Below are 16,345 nucleotides of genomic sequence, written 5' to 3'. Positions count from 1 at the left end.
TTTAGTGCTTCAACTTATTTATTGAATAAAAATTAGACATGAATATTTGTGTATACTAAAACCAGTGTAACCAGTTGACAGCCCCAATTTGTTCTTTAAATTAAGTCTGCATCACAATATGTAAAGAATAACTGGTCTTAAAAAAAAAGAAAAATCTGACAAAAGAGCCGCCTGTAAAATTCTGCGCTTTACTAAATGCTTTTGACATTTTCATCCAAGCCATCCACTGTGCAGATCGCTTTAAAAAATTAAAGCATTGACATTTATACCAGTGGACATCAATCCAACTTTACACTGTAAATAGATGCTTTGCTACTTGAATCGATTAGCTCGGGCAGGCAGGGTACGTGATGTAACGTGAGGCTATGTGACGCGACATTTCGCCAAGCCAGTTGGTGGGTCCTCGCACAGTCCACATCGAAGCTAAATGTTAGCAGCTGTGCGACATTAACAGAGGACATGACACACCGGATGGCGGCTTCTGGCAACAAAACAAATTTCTGTCCGCTACCAAAAAGGTATGAAAATGAGCATTCCTGTTCTTTTGAGTTAAATGAAAGATGTGTTTGGGAAACCCGGAAAACAAAGCAGGAATCCCAAACGTCAACGCTGTCCTTGTGCACTCCTGAAATTATTTACATTTTGGAAAAGCCTCGCTGCCGAAGCGAGTGTTAGCGTCTGTGTCTTCCGTGCCCCGAATGTCCGCTACTACTGCTGTGATGTTTGCCCTTGTGAGCACGCTCGCGCTCTCTGTCCCTGTCATATGACCGTGACCTCTCCCCGTCTCGCCTGTCTCCTCGATGTCCGGCGCTGCGCTCGTGTTTGTGCTTCTTCGAGGACGTGTCAAAGGCGCCGCCGCGATCTCTGTCCCGGTCCCTCTCTCGGTCCCGCTCCCTTTCGGTCTTGAGTGGCGTGCGAGAGCGGGACCGAGAACGCGAGCGTTTTCTCTTGTGGTGGCCACCGCCACCGTTGTTGTGACGTCCGCCGGTCTTGGAGTCGCTGTTGCTGTGGTGGGCTGCCTTGGATTTGAGGTGAGGGAGGAGAGGCGAGGGCGGTTGTCTCCGAGGCGAGGGACTCCGGCTGTGGGATCGCGAGCGTGAGCGAGAACTGTATGTCCCAGAGCGACTGCGCCGGCTGTTGTAACTGGAAGAGGAATGGCAAGAAAAGGGAGGTGAGCAACATAGCGGCCGTGGCACGTGACCAACGTATTTGACTTACTGCCTGCGAGGGGAACGCGTTCTGGAACGGGAACGCGTTCTGGATCGGGAACGGCTGCCGCTCCGGCTATTCCTCCCGATCTTTGCCTCCTTCCTCATTCTGACCCAAAGAGGGGAAAAAAAGAAAGCGTTAAGAAATTCACGATCCAATTTATTAAAATGTGTCATTGTTGATCTATGGAAGCATCGTAACAGTGATGGGCAACCAAGCGTTGGTCACCTCGATGCCGCAAGGTACCAAATACCACGTGAATAGAGAGATATAGTTTTTGAAGTAAAAATTTGTTCGGAATGCTTCTAGATACTGTTCACCTATTAGATTGATTGAGGTGTGTGTGTGTGTGTGTGTGTGTGTGTGTGTGTGTGTGTGTGTGTGTGTGTGTGTGCGCGCGCGCGCGTGTGTGCGTGCGTGTGTGTGAGACAGACCAAGTTATACATTGGATTCTTCTATCCGCGTATGGCAAAGAGCTTTTTTCAGAACACAGGTCATGGTTGAATTTGTTACATGCTCAATCATAGCAGTTGTGGATGCAAGTTAGTGGGCACAACCAAAAAATCTTATATGTATATATTTGCATGAGTGGGGCTTAGAGAAGCTGCCGCTTGGCATTTTTCTTGACAGTGCGTGTGCATGCACAAATGACTACAGGTCCACATGTGTCCTCGACCGACTCTGTTTCACCAAAAGGCTTTTGTATGAAAAGTGAGAGCAGATGGTACACATGCAAGTCATGTCAAAGGCATAATTGTTTTCAATATAGACATTGTATTCATGTCAAACATGTTGAAAGTTTGTCTTTTTCACTCTGGAAGTACTCCATGTGATCTTGGTGGGGGGTGGGGGGTTGCGTGCAAGAAGGCGGGTGATGATTTAGTTTCACCAATTTCTGTTTTCAGCTGGAAGCCGAAGTCTTGTAAGCAATTTGAACAGCAGTTGTTGAATAGAGTCAGCAGACTATTGTTGCCCCTCTGCAATATTCATCCCAAACAGGCTGACCGTTTTCGTATCAGTCAAACCTGACTAATGCTTCATTGGCCTCCAAACATTTTCTTATCGCTATTTGCTTTCGCGGGCCACATAAAATGACATGGCGGGCCAGATCTGGCCCGTGGGCCTTGACTTTGACACGTGCTTTAAATGGTCATCCCATCCATATTCTATCGTGTTTGTCTCAATCAGGGTCACAGGTGAGCTGGAGCTATTCCGGCAGACTTTGGACAAGAGTACACTCTGCAGTTTTTGGCCAGTCTATCGCAGAACTTTGATGCAATAAAAACAATATTTATCGACCATTGTATAACAGGGATTAGTTTAAATGTGTTGAGTGAAGCTGACAGGAAACAAGGCGAGCTTTGTTGTAACCAAAGTAAAACCACGCAACAATAATTTCGCAGGGTTTAGAATTCACTTGCAGCAGCTCTTTTCATGCCAGGAGATATTGGACTCAATTCACAAGTTAAGAATAACACAAAACGTCTCCATCTTATAAATATGTGAAACATCAACATTTGCATAAAAATAGGCCCACCATCAACTGTGTCACGTGTCAGTCATCCAAGTGAACGGTGTCCAACTTTTGGTGTGACGGTGGCGTATTAATATAATTGATCGTGACAGGTCTTACATTAAATTTCCATGACTCAAAAAGAAACTCACATTTAAAAACATCTTTCTTTTTGGGGGGGTGCGTAGAAATCCAGCTGGAAAAATATAAGGAGATGCTTAAATAATAAAATGTGCTTTCGTCAAGTCAAACAAATTACACCGAGACACACACAATGTACCGCTTTCCTGTATGTCTCAATAACATGTAAGTGAAACACACTTGTAGTGGAAGTTACCCTTTAGATGATCACTGAGTTTAATTCTCCCGTGACGGCACATATGATGGAGATTATTTGAGGCATTTTGTTCCCAAAACAACTTCTCGTTTGTAGGTTCTACTTCAGTTGTTGGAACAAATCGGTTTCATCTGTGATTCCTATGCAATTCAAAAGCATTCGTTTGCGATAATACTGTACTACAAAAAGAAAATGTTTTCTTTGTTGGTCACAGTTGGTCAAATGTAGTGATAAAACACTCACACACACAGTGGCCGGTAAAGCTTTAATATTGCAAAATAAATAGCAAATCTGAAAAAAAACCCACATTCCGTAAGAGTGTATTGTTCCGTTCAGAGCGGACCATACGGTTCAATATTTTCCCGTTGCATCCCTAGTTGTACAAGTACAAAGTCTTCCGCAGGTTATTTGTGGAATCCAACATTAGAGATGGTTGTTTGACCGAATGAGCCGTTGGAATGCAAATCTGTCTTTGAGTTGTCAGGTCCATTCAGCTTTCAGCGGACTTGGTTTTAATTAAAGCTTCGAAGGAAGTCATTTGGACTTTCGGCTTGTAACAGTTGAGCGAGGCGGTCCAAGTCCAAGTCCTTTTCACACAGCTCATAATGTGTACAATTCACCGCACTGCTATTTTACCTGGGAATCAGGAACGTTGCTTCTGGCTTCTGGCCAATGTAGCTACTGTGCTCAGTTTTTGGCTTCTGTGCAAGATCCTGAAATATCAGTCATCAGCTTCAGCTATTTCTTCTCAAGAGAAGGTTTTAGGCAGTTAGGGAGAAATTAGGTGTCTCTGAATGTTATGGTCAGCCTTTGGTCTTCTGCCAGCTAGAAAGAGAGGAGACTATTTTATATACTGTAAGTATTAAGATTAAGATATCCTTTTTTTGTCCGACACCGGAGAAATTTACAGTCTACAGCAGCAAAATTGGGGAGTAGAAAGAAGAAAAACAAAGTGTTTGCATGCACAAAAATAAATGTTTCAGAGAGAGCTGTAAATGTGTGTATATATATATATATATATATATACACACATTTACAGCTCTCTCTGAAACATGTATATATATATATATATATATATATATATATATATATATATATATATATATATAAGGGCGGCCCGGTAGTCCAGTGGTTAGCACGTCGGCTTCACAGTGCAGAGGTACCGGGTTCGATTCCAGCTCCTGATTCAGGGTGTCCCCCACCTACTGCCCGAAGACGGCTGGGATAGGCTCCAGCACCCCCCGCGACCCTAGTGAGGATCAAGCGGTTCGGAAAATGGATGGATGGATATATATATATAGAGAGAGCGAGAGAGAGAGGGAGAGCGCTGCGGTACATGGTATGTTTATGTGTTGGGATTTTATTTACCGTATTTTCTGCTCTCTAAGGCGCTTCGGCGTATAAGGCGCACCTTCAATGCCTGGCCTATTTTTAAAAGATGACCTTGACCTTGCCCTTGAAAACAGTTTTCATATATAGGGCGCACCACAATATAAGGCGCATAGAATAGAAGCTTCAAGAGTGGCCGAGGTTGTGTTATGCATCCACTAGAGGGAATACAATACAATACAGCTTTATTTACAGCATTCACAACCGCTGCAGCTGTAACAAAGCACTTTACAGGACATTAAGATACTATGTCCAAGAAATCAGAATACTGATCCATATATAAGGCGCATCGGATTATAAAGCGCACTGTCGGCTTTTGAGAAAATTGAATGCTTTTAGATGCACCTTATAGTGCGGAAAATACGTTAATCATTGACCTTTCATAAATTTGACCACCAGGTTCACGTTTGTTAACATGGAAACAAATTTCAGGCAGGTGCCAAACTTGCTTCTTTGGCTTCCAGCCAGGAGGTGGGATTTTTGTTCCAACTTGATTGTGAATGCAATTGTTGCCATATGACTCGTGACCAGACCAGAATGTAATTGTTGCGGTACTTTGCTTACCGGTTGATGGGTGTGATTCTCACTTGTGGTGTGACGGGTCCTGCGTTCAAATCCTGGACAAGCCCGCAGCCTTTTGTGTAATAGTAGTTTCTAATGTGGCTGCTTTGTACTTGAGCAGGCCACCTCCCCGAGTGCTGCATGAGTCATCCCATTGTGTGTGCAAATTGTTATTCAGAACGACACTTCCTCTTAAAATGTGTTCAAAAGAAGTGTGAGTAAATGAAGACCAGGATTCTTCATAACTGCAATCGGAATCTGTTGTTAGGAGAATTTTTTTTCAAAATTGACTGCCCTGTACTTTGTAGAAAACAAGCAGATTTTGGGCAGTATCTCTTCGTAATTGTCCCATCGCACTCAAGGCAACACGGTGGCCACGGTGTCAGTTGCATGCTGCCTGTTAGGTTCATCGAAGGCTAAATTGTTGACAGGTGTGAATGTGAGTATGAAGGATTGTCTGTGTGTACGTGTCCTGTATTTGAATGGCAACCAGTCCAGGTTGTGTGCGGTGGTGCCGTCTAGAAAGTGTAACTGTAAAACAAGGCATTCCTCCTTGAACTTTCTTTGATTAAAAAGTGACAATGCTGCTCTGTGTGCACGCATTGTGAGTCTGCTTAATTCATGCAGCAAACGATGAAACTCGGGCAGCGCGTCGCTGGAGTGCTTAACATCTCTGCTTCAGAACTCTGGGGTTGGCAGTTTGAATCTCGACTCCAGCCTTGCCTTTTTGAGGTCCGCGTGTTCTTCCCATGCTCGGGTGTGGATCTTGGAGTGCGCTGGCTTCCTCCCACATCCTCAAAACACGCTCATTAGGTTAATTGGAGACAGTAAATCATTCATCAGTCTTCATGGTTGCTTGTCTCCATGCGATCTGCAACTGGCTGGTGTTCAGTCCAACTCAATTTTATTTATAGAGCATTTAGGTGAAAAAAAACCCCAACCACAGCTAAACACAGTGCTGCACATAAATAAAAGTTGAACATGTGAAAAATAAAACCGTTAAGTTGAAGGGCAAAGTCTCATGCTGAGTTGAAAGCCGGGGTAAAGGTGAGGCCAGGGTGTACCCTGCCTCTTGCACTAAGGTGCAACCCATGTCTTCCTGGTCTCGTTTGATGTCTCTCTGCAGGTGTGAATCAGGAAGGTCAGCCTCTCATCGAAGGGAAGCTGAAGGAGAAACAGGTCCGCTGGAGGTTTATCAAGCGCTGGAAGACTCGCTACTTCACCTTGGCGGGAAACCAGCTGCTCTTCCGGAGAGGCAAATCGGTACGCTCATGATGAAAATGAGGCACGCACACGCACACACAAACAAACACACACACACATACACACACATACACACAGATTCAGTGTTCTGCATCCATGTCATTCACGGCCGGCCAACCCATATGCAAGAGTGGAAATTTCCACCCGTGATCAGCTCGGTTGTCCCCGTGGGGGAAGCTGCTGAAGTCAACTGTAACACATCTTGGCCTTGGGACTCGGTCCGGAGGGAACTGCCGAGGCCAAGGTGCAATGATGCAACAATATGAGTCACTCTCACATTCAGCGTAACTGCGAGCAGATATCTCCGCGACCAAGTAGCAAATAACCAGGATAGTGTTTATCAAAGGGAAAATGAACAAACAAGCAAGACATTTTGCCTTTTAATCTCATGTTTTGGCGGCCTATTGGTCCAGTGGTTAGCACGTCGACCTCACAGTGCAGAGGTGCAGGGTTCGATTCCGGCTCCGGCCTTCCTGTGTGAAGTTTGCATGTTCTCCCCGGGCCCGCGTGGGTTTTCTCCGGGTACTTTGGTTTCCTCCCACATTCCAAAAACATACATGACAGGTTAATGGAACACTCTAAATTGTCCCCAGGTGTGAGCAAGAATGGTTGTGATCAAGAATGCGTGCGTCCTGCGATTGGCTGGCAACCGGTTCAGGGTATCCCCCGCCTACTGCTTGAAGACAGCTGGGATAGGCTCCAGCACCCTCCCCCGCGACCCTTGTGAGGATAAAGCGGATCGGAAAATGGATGGATGGATGGATCTCATGTTTTCTTTCCGAGAGACCATTCCTGGATGGTTCGCTTGGAGGTTGCTGAATTTTATGTACCGATAACCTCCGATGTATTTTCTTCTCTTCACATCTCTTGTTGTCAAATATGAGACTATTCTTCTCCAGGCGGAGAAGTGAACCTCCTCCGTGTTCCTCACACTAGTCAGTGTTGAGTTTCTGTCCCACGGCAGGATTCTCTAGAAATATCCAAGAGTGAAGCTTACTTGTTTCGATTCCAAAACGGCGACGCCATCTTTGTTTTTCAGCAGCCACAAATGGGAAAGGTTTTCCAGCTTTGTTCTCAGCTCTCACTTCATCGTTGTCAGCTCTTGCCGGTGTGTTGAGAAACCACTTTCCACATGGGTGGGGGTGGGGGTGAGATTCCACAAAATGTTATTTTATGTTGCTCCATTTCCATTGGCATCTATCATCAGTGGCTCGAGGGGGTCTCGTTGGTTCCACTGACAAGTTTTTTGTTGTTTTTGTTTTTTAAATATCTGGCTCTCTTTGTGTTGCAGCAAAAAACATGTTCATTGTGGATGTTATCCAGTTTGAGAATAGCTTCAATAAAATAACATTTTTCATGTTAGACCTAAAAATCCACCAATTTTGCTGTAGCATAGCTGGAACTTAGCGAGTTTGAAAATTTTTCTGTCATGCTGCTAAATATCAATCCGTTTAGCCCGTATAATAGCCAAAATTAGGTTACCATATTTGGAAATATCTTTTTTCTTCTGAAGCTTGCCTTTGGGCCTCTGGGGGGCACGTTGGGGCACGCTTTGAAAAGCGCTGCCTTTGATTATCATGCTGTACCTAATTTTGTGGCCAGTGAGTAATTGTTGACGATTCACTGCCGTGTCTGTTCCATGAAGTCAATAATGAAATGGGTACATGAATGTACGTTTTGGAAAACACCGAGAAGACCTCCAGTGTGGTGACAACAGCACTAGTCAACAAAGACAATGTCGAGTTATGTGGTTATCGCCACATAACTTTGGTTTCCCAAGAAAAGACAGTGCGCATCTGCCGCCTCGACAATTACAGACGCATTGGCAAGCGTATTTGTAACATTGCACTGCACAACAAACAAATTTCAACATTCAGTCGGTAAAATCATTCGATGCTTGTTGAAACGTACGGGAAGCAGTACAGCGATGCGTCAGCGTGAAGCGGAAATGACGACGATGCCATTATTAATTTTTTTCCACTCGCACTCCCTTGCAGAAGGACGAGCTGGATGACATTCCCATTGAGCTGACCAAAGTACAAAGCGTCAAGGTAAAGTCTCAGCAGCACCAGGCATCCCTTTTCTTCTCTTTCATCAGTGCGCCCTCTAAATCCACTTCCCTTAAGGCTGACTCATTTGTCCGTCAGGTGGTGGCCAAGAAGCGGCGAGATCGAGGCCTCCCACGAGCCTTCGAGATCTTCACGGACAATAAGACGTACGTGCTGAAGGCCGAGGATGAAAAGCACGCCGAAGAGTGGCTGCAGTGCATCAACGTGGCCGTGGCTCAGGCCAGAGAGCGGGAGAACACAGAGGCCACCACCTACCTGTGATCTTATCGCACCGCCTTCATCTTTAGTGGAAACACACACACAAAAAAACCCCCAAACCACCTATTGGGCCTCATTAATCAAAAGGTTGGAAGTGTGATTTAGAGGATGCAAACTACTATTTTCCGCACTAAAAAGCGCACCTAAAAGCCTTCCATTTTCTTAAAAGCTCACAGCGCACCTGGAAATCCGATGCGCCTTGTGTATGGTCATTATGGTAATATTTCAACCCCAAAATGGCTCCTTGCTAGAGACTTGCTTACAACGCAGAGTTCAAACTTAAGGCGATCGGTTTCGCAGTTGAACACGGAAATAGAGCAGCAGCAAGAGAGTTCAACGTTAACGAGTCAATGTTATAACTTGCTGTTGGTCAAGTCAACTGTGTCGCTGCTTTATTAAATTCGTTTTACTGACATCTGATCGTCCTATTGGCATTTCCTTGAGCCTAGCGCCATCTAGTGGATGCATTGCAGATTGCATCTTATCCAATATAAGAAAAAGAAATTACAAAATAGGTCATTCATTGAAGGTGCACCTCATCATCCAATGCGCCTTTTAATGTGGATAATACGGTAGGCGTTTTAGTCCAGATACGTTTGGTTGATCTCCAAATGAAGAGTTGTTTTGACTCTCGGACGGTATGCAGTGTAATTTCCGAGAAATGATCTTCATATTATACCAGCATCGGAGGACTGGCTGTCGAATAATATTCTTTTGCCACGGACGGACAACTGTGGCGAGCAACTTGAACCATGTCTCCATTTCGAATGAAATGACGGCCCTGATTGGATAGAAGCAGACCAAACAAGCGGCCATGCTAGCGTCATTGTATCCTGAGATAGAGAATACCAAAATTATTTTGTGTGCGTGCGTGTGTGTGTGTATGTTGAAATAGGAATTTTATAAACCAGTTACTTCGGAAATAAACGTAACCCTTTTTGTATATACAGGTATGTGTTACATTTTTATTATTTACAATCGCAATTAACCGTTTTTTTCGGCTAAAAACGCCTTCCTATACATGGTCGTTTTTTTCGGCTAAAAACGCCTTCCTATACATGGTCGTTTTTTTTTTTCGGCTAAAACCGCCTTACTATACATGGTCGTTTTTTTTGGCTAAAAACGCCTTACTATACATGGTCGTTTTTTCCGGCTAAAAACGCCTTACTATACATAGTCGTTTTTTTCAGCAAAAAACGCCTTACTATACATGGTCGGGTTTTTTTGGCTAAAAACGCCTTACTATACATGGTCGGTTTTTTCGGCTAAAAACGCCTTACTATACATGGCTGTTTTTTTCGGCTAAAAACGCCTTACTATACATGGTCGGTTTTTTTGGGCTAAAAACGCCTTACTATACATGGTCATTTTTTTGGGCTAAAAATGCTTTACTATACATGGTCGTTTTTTTCGGCTAAAAACGCCTTACTATACATGGTCGTTTTTTTTGGGCTAAAAACGCCTTACTATACATGGTCGTTTTTTTTGGGCTAAAAACGCCTTACTATACATGGTGGTTTTTTTGGGCTAAAAACGCCTTACTGTACATGGTCGTTTTTTTCGGCTAAAAACGCCTTACTATAATACATGGTCGGGTTTTTTGGGCTAAAAACGCCTTACTATACATGGTCGTTTTTATCGGATTAAAACGCCTTACTATACATGGTCGTTTTTTTGGGCTAAAAATGCCTTACTATACATGGTCGTTTTTTTCCGGCTAAAAACGCCTTACTATACATGGTCGTTTTTTTCGGATTAAAACGCCTTACTATACATGGTCGGGTTTTTTTGGCTAAAAACGCCTTACTATACATGGTCGTTTTTTTCGGATTAAAACGCCTTACTATACATGGTCGTTTTTTTTCGGCTAAAAACGCCTTACTATACATGGTCGTTTTTTTTCGGCTAAAAACGCCTTACTATACATGGTCATTTTTTTGGGGCTAAAAACGGCTTACTATACATGGTCGTTTTTTTCGGTTAAAAACCGCTTACTATACATGGTGGTTTTTTTCGGCTAAAAACGCCATACTATACATGGTCGTTTTTTTCGGCTAAAAACGCCTTCCTATACATGGTCGTTTTTTTGGCCTAAAAACGCCTTACTATACATGGCCGTTTTTTTCGGTTAAAAACGGCTTACTATACATGGTTGTTTTTTTTGGATAAAAACGCCTGACTATACATGGTCGTTTTTTTCGGTTAAAAACGGCTCACTATACATGGTCGTTTTTTTGGGCTAAAAACGCCTTACTATACATGGTCGTTTTTTTCGGCTAAAAACGCCTTACTATACATGGTCGTTTTTTTTGGCTAAAAACACCTTACTATACATGGTCGTTTTTTTCGGTTAAAAATGGCTTACTATACATGGTTGTTTTTTTCGGTTAAAAACGGCTTACTATACATGGTCGTTTTTTTTCGACTAAAAACGCCCACTATACATGGTCGTTTCTTTCGGTTAAAAACGGCTTACTATACATGGTCGTTTTTTTGGGCGAAAAAGGCCTTACTATACATGGTCGTTTTTTTCGGTTAAAAACGGCTTACTATACATGGTCGTTTTTTTGGGCTAAAAACGCCTTACTATATACATGGTCGTTTTATTGGGCGAAAAACGCCTTACTATACATGGTCCTTTTTTTCGGGTTAAAACGCCTTCCTATACATGGTCGTTGTTTTTGGGTTAAAATGCCTTACTATACATGGTCGTTTTTTTCTGCTAAAAACGCCTTACTATACATGGTCATTTTTTTTCGTTGAAAAACGCCTTACTGTACATGTTTTTTTTGTCTAAAAACGCCTTACTATACATGGTCGTTTTTTTTCGGGTTAAAACGCCTTACTATACATGGTCGTTTTTTGGGCTAAAAACGCCTTTCTGTACATGGTTGTTTTTTTCGGCTATAAATTCCTTACTATACATCACTGGTGTCAAACTCCTTTCACATGGTGGACCACATACGGCCTCGGTAGATGTCAAGTGGGCCGGACCATTAATAATATGTCTTTCCTTTGTTTTGGTATAAAGAAGCACAAGAACATTTGGAAAATGTTGAAATTTAATGAACGTATCTTTTACAAAACATTTCATGAAGCACCTTACATTGCCTTCAACAAATGTGCAATTTACTGTGTTTGGTGCTGATTGACTCAAACGTTTTGGGTTTTTTTTTAACATAATGCATATCACCATCATAAAACATTGAACAACTGTATAGACTCTTGTACATTTTAGGTACATCTAGCAGCAAGTCTGTCTCACATTGTGGAGGTTCTGGGTTCAAGTCTTGCCTCCAGCCTTTCTGTGTGGGCATTCCACCTTGGAGATTCAACTGCATGTCAATATCTTCACATGAAATCTTTGTGCAACAGCTGCAACCCTGCTAGCTGCAGACATAACATTGGCTCAAATTACCCACGTTGCCCATTTCCTATCACCCCCCCCCCCCCCCATCCAAGCCAGTTTTCAGTCAGTGTCATCATTTTGTTGGAAAAGTCACACCGTTTGGATTCAATCTAAGTTCACTCAAATTTGTGTGCGGGTTGGAGGCTGGGCCACTTCTTATGTGGGGTATTGGGACATACTATGGATGAAAATGGAAAAATGTATGGACCGGGGTTTTTGCTTCATTCAGGCAGAAAAACATTTTGTAATGTCAGACGTCCCTGATGTTGGACAAGCTCTCTTCTCATTCACCTCAAACGATCACATCTGTTCTTTCACACCAAACTCATTCAAGCAGTTAAGGAACTTTATTCTCAAATAAGTAGACCGATTGATCAATTTTCTAAAAAGCGCAGGCGGTGGGGGTGGGGGTCATGGCAGTAAAACAGACCAAAATCCAGATGTGAGTGGGTAGGGGTGGTGTAGAGATAACGCAACTCAATTGTATTTATAGAACCCTTTAAAACAACCACCACCGTATACAAAGTGCTGTACAAGGAGCAAAGATTATCCATCCCAAAAAAAAAAATTAATAACAAAGACAGTGCAACGCACAAAAACATGAAAACTAAAATAAGTCTCATGCCGAGTCAAAAGCCAAAGAATAAAACTGAGCTTTAAAGATGGGCAGCGATGCCTAACGTTCATCCATCCACCCATTTTCAACACTGCTTATTCCTTCCAGGTGACTTCAATCTTTGAGCGAAAGGAGCAGTACATCCGAGACTGTTCGCCAGTGAGTCACAGGGCACACATAAACAACCATTCAATCACCTTCGTCCCTATGGACAATTTAATGTTCAATCAATGAAATCCAAACAAGCACAAAAACACCACACAGGAAGGTCAAAGCTAAGATCGGAAACCTCAAATTTCAGAACTCTGAGGCAAATTTCCAAGGCACCATTTTAACATCCCATTTAATAATTTCAACAGTACAAAATGGCATTTTGATACGTCCAAAAATGTGCTATTTATTTTGTATGACTCAATCATGTAATGCTGACAAGAAATAGTCTTCCTGCTCTTCATTTTAATGTGACTTATTAGGATTGATCCACTGCATGTCTGCATGTCTTTGAAAGCAAAATTAATGCCTGCAAAAACGTGTTGTTTTTTTTACCGCACAGATAAGGTGCTCAACGTCCAACTGTGTGGTCACGGTCCTCAAATCAAAAACCTGAACCATTTGAAAATGCAAAATGGAGCACAACACATCTCAAATTGTGAACATGCCGTCCTCCGTCAAACTACTGTTTGTCTCCTATCAAGGCAAATCCAACCACTTCAAGAAGCACATTTACCACATGAGACCGGGGTAGCAACTGCATAGGATAAGATTATCTTTACAGGATAACTGAAAATACCAGTATGTCAAATAAGCATGCACCAATTTATAATGCTACTGAAATGAGACCATAGCCGGTCAGATATATCTTGACACCAATTTTTTTTCTTGCCTCCATCACCAGGTCCAGCCTATTGTGGGCTCATTTTAATGGAGTTGGTTGTAATCCAGCACCATTCGTTAAACGCGAGACAAATCGACCATGTCGCGTATTTTTCTGATCTAAGCAATTAGTGATGCCGGAAATTCACCCCCAAACACGAGAAGCGATTGCACCCCCTGGTGTGCATTTCACTGATTGCGTTTTTGCGAGGCACACTAATATCCGCATCTCAAATCTATTCAAGGGGGTTTGCCTCCCCCTCCGTGAGCCGTCACTTTACCATGGTGGAGGGGTTTGTGTGTCCCAATGATCCTAGGAGCTAAGTTGTCAGGGGCTTTATGCCCCTGGCAGGGTCACCCACGGCAAACAGGTCCTAGGTGAGGGACCAGACAAAGCATGGCTCGCAAACCCCGAATGATAAATAAAATAAATGGCACTCAGTTTCCCTTGCCCGGACGCGGGTCACCGGAGCCCCCCTCTGGAGCCAGGCCTGGAGGTGGGGCTCGTTGGCGAGCACCTGGTGGCCGGACCTACACCCATGGGGCCCGGCCGGACTCAGCCCGAAGAGGCAACGTGGGTCCCCCTTCTCATGGGCTCACCACTCGTGGGAGGGGCCAAAGGGGTCGGGTGCAGTGTGAGCTGGGCGGCAGCCACAGGCGGGGACCCTGGCGGTCCGATCCTCGGCTGCTCTTGGGACATGGAATGTCACCTCTCTGGCAGGGAAGGAGCCCGAGCTGGTGTGTGAGGCAGAGAAGTTCCGACACACACAACCTGGGTTCTGGTACCAGTTCTCTCGAGAGGGGTTGGACTCTCTTCCACTCTGGAGTTGCTCACAGTGAGAGGCGCAGAGCAGGTGTGGGCATACTCATTGCCCCCCGGCTCAGTGCCTGTACATGTGGGTTCACACCGGTAGACGAGAGTCTGTTGCCTCCCTCCGCCTTCGGGTGGGGGGACAGGTCCTGACTGTTGTTTGTGCATATGCACCAAACAGCAGCTCAGCGTACCCACCCTTTTTGGAGTCCTTGGAGGGTGTGCTGGAGAGTACTCCTGGTGGGGACTCCCTTGTTCTGCTAGGGGACCTCAATGCTCACGTGGGCAATGACAGTGAGACCTGGAAGGGTGTGATTGGGAGGAACGCCCCCCCGATCAGAACTCGAGTGGTGTTTTTTTTTTATTGGACTTCTGTGCTCGTCACGGATTGTCCATAACGAACCCCTTGTTCAAACATAAGGGTGTCCATATGTGCACTTGGCACCAGGAGACCCTTGGTCGCAGTTCACTGATTGACTTTGTGGTTGTATCATCGGATTTGCGGCCGCATGTTTTGGACACTCGGGTGAAGAGAGGGGCGGAGCTGTCAACTGATCACCACCTGGTGGTGAGTAGGCTCCGATGGTGGGGGAAGATGCCGGTTCGTCCTGGCAGACCCAAACGTATTGTGAGGGTTTGTTGGGAGCGTCTGGCGGAATCCCCTGTCAGAAGGAGTTTCAACTCCCACCTCCGACAGAGCTTTTCCCATGTTCCGGGGCAGGCGGGGGACATTGAGTCCGAATGGACCATGTTCCGTGCCTCTATTGTTGAGGCGGCCAATCTGAGTTGTGGACGTAAGGTGGTTGGTGCCTGTCGTGGCGGCAATCCCCGTACTCGCTGGTGGACACCAGCAGTAAGGGATGCCGTCAAGCTGAAGAAGGAGTCCTATCGGGCCTTTATGGCCAGTGGGACCCCAGAGGCAGCTGACAGGTATCGACTAGCTAAGCGGAACGCAGCTTCGGTGGTCGCCGAGGCAAAAACCTGGGCGTGGGAAGAGTTCTGTGAGCCCATGGAAGCCGACTTCCGGACAGCTTCGAGGAAATTCTGGTCCACCATCCGACGTCTCAGGAGAGGGAAGCAGTGCACCACTAACACTGTGTACAGTGGGGATGGAGCGCTGCTGACTTCGACTCAGGACGTTGTGAACCGGTACTTCGAAGACCTCCTCAACTCCACCAACACGCCTTCCTTGGAGGAAGCAGAGTGTGAGGACCCTGAGGTGGGCTCTCCTATCTCTGTGGTTGAAGTCACTGATGTGGTTAAAAAGCTCCTTGGGGGCAAGGCCCCAGGTGTGGGTACCGAACCCCCTGATACGGGCTGTTCGGTCACTATACCACCGATGTCAGTTTGGTTCACATTGCCGGCAGTAAGTCAGAATCGTTTCCAGTGAGGGTAGGACTCCGCCAAGGCTGCCCTTTGTCGCCGATTCTGTTCATAACCTTTATGGACAGAATTTCTCGGCACAGCCGAAGCGTTGAGGGGGTCTGTTTTGGTGGCCTCGGTATTGCCTCTCTGCTTTTTGCAGATGTGATACTGTTGGCTCCTTCAAGAAGGGCTCTCCAACGCTCACTGGAGCGTTTCGCAGCAGTGTGAAGCGGTTGGGATGAAAATCAGCACCTCCAAATCTGAAACAATGGTCCTCAGTCGGAAAAGGGTGGAGTGCCCCCCCCGGGTCGGGGAGGAGATCTTGCCCCAAGTGGAGGAGTTTAAGTATCTTGGGGTCTTGTTCACGAGTGAGGGCAGGAGGGAGCGAGAGATCGACAGGCGGATCGGTGCAGCGTCTGCTGTGATGCGGACGTTATATCGGTCTGTCGTGGTAAAGAAGGAGCTGAGTCAAAGGGCGATGCTCTCAATTCAACAGTCGATCTACGTTCCAACCCTCATCTGTGTTCACGAGATATGGGTCGTGACCAAAAGAACGAGATCCCGCGACCCGGCCCCGGATAAGCGGTAGAAGATGGATGGATGGGGTATGCCTCTTAAAACTGGTGGTACATGCAGTATCTATTCATAGTGGTAGAAGAAAAAATTAACCAA

General features: G+C 45.1%; 1 protein-coding gene and 1 long non-coding RNA gene across 3 annotated transcripts; one reads left to right on the top strand and one right to left on the bottom strand.

Annotated features, from left to right (window-relative positions):
* On the bottom strand, positions 1 to 1,349 carry LOC147197039 (cyclin-L1-like). Its single transcript, XM_086126054.1, has 2 exons — positions 1,219 to 1,349; positions 1 to 1,143 (listed from the first exon to the last, which is right to left on the bottom strand). Exons 1-2 carry the CDS (start codon positions 1,314 to 1,316, stop codon positions 672 to 674), a joined length of 570 nt encoding a protein of 189 aa, XP_085982180.1. The 5' UTR covers positions 1,317 to 1,349; the 3' UTR covers positions 1 to 671.
* Positions 1,043 to 9,548, top strand: LOC147197038 (uncharacterized). Of its 2 annotated transcripts, XR_015102521.1 has the most exons (4): positions 1,043 to 1,171; positions 6,136 to 6,272; positions 8,270 to 8,323; positions 8,420 to 9,548. It is a non-coding gene; the product is annotated as an uncharacterized LOC147197038 (long non-coding RNA). The 2 variants fall into 2 exon arrangements; XR_015102520.1 differs by lacking the exon at positions 1,043 to 1,171 and having other exon boundaries at positions 4,205 to 6,272.
* Positions 9,549 to 16,345: the final 6,797 nt, after the last annotated feature.

The sequence above is a fragment of the Hippocampus guttulatus genome, chromosome 12 (assembly GCF_054856545.1).
Source record: "Hippocampus guttulatus isolate MCC_2025c chromosome 12, RoL_Hgut_1.0, whole genome shotgun sequence".
Taxonomy (NCBI): Eukaryota; Metazoa; Chordata; class Actinopteri; order Syngnathiformes; family Syngnathidae; genus Hippocampus; species Hippocampus guttulatus.
Note: the sequence above shows the minus strand (reverse complement) of the source record. Positions and strands in the feature narration are given on the sequence as shown.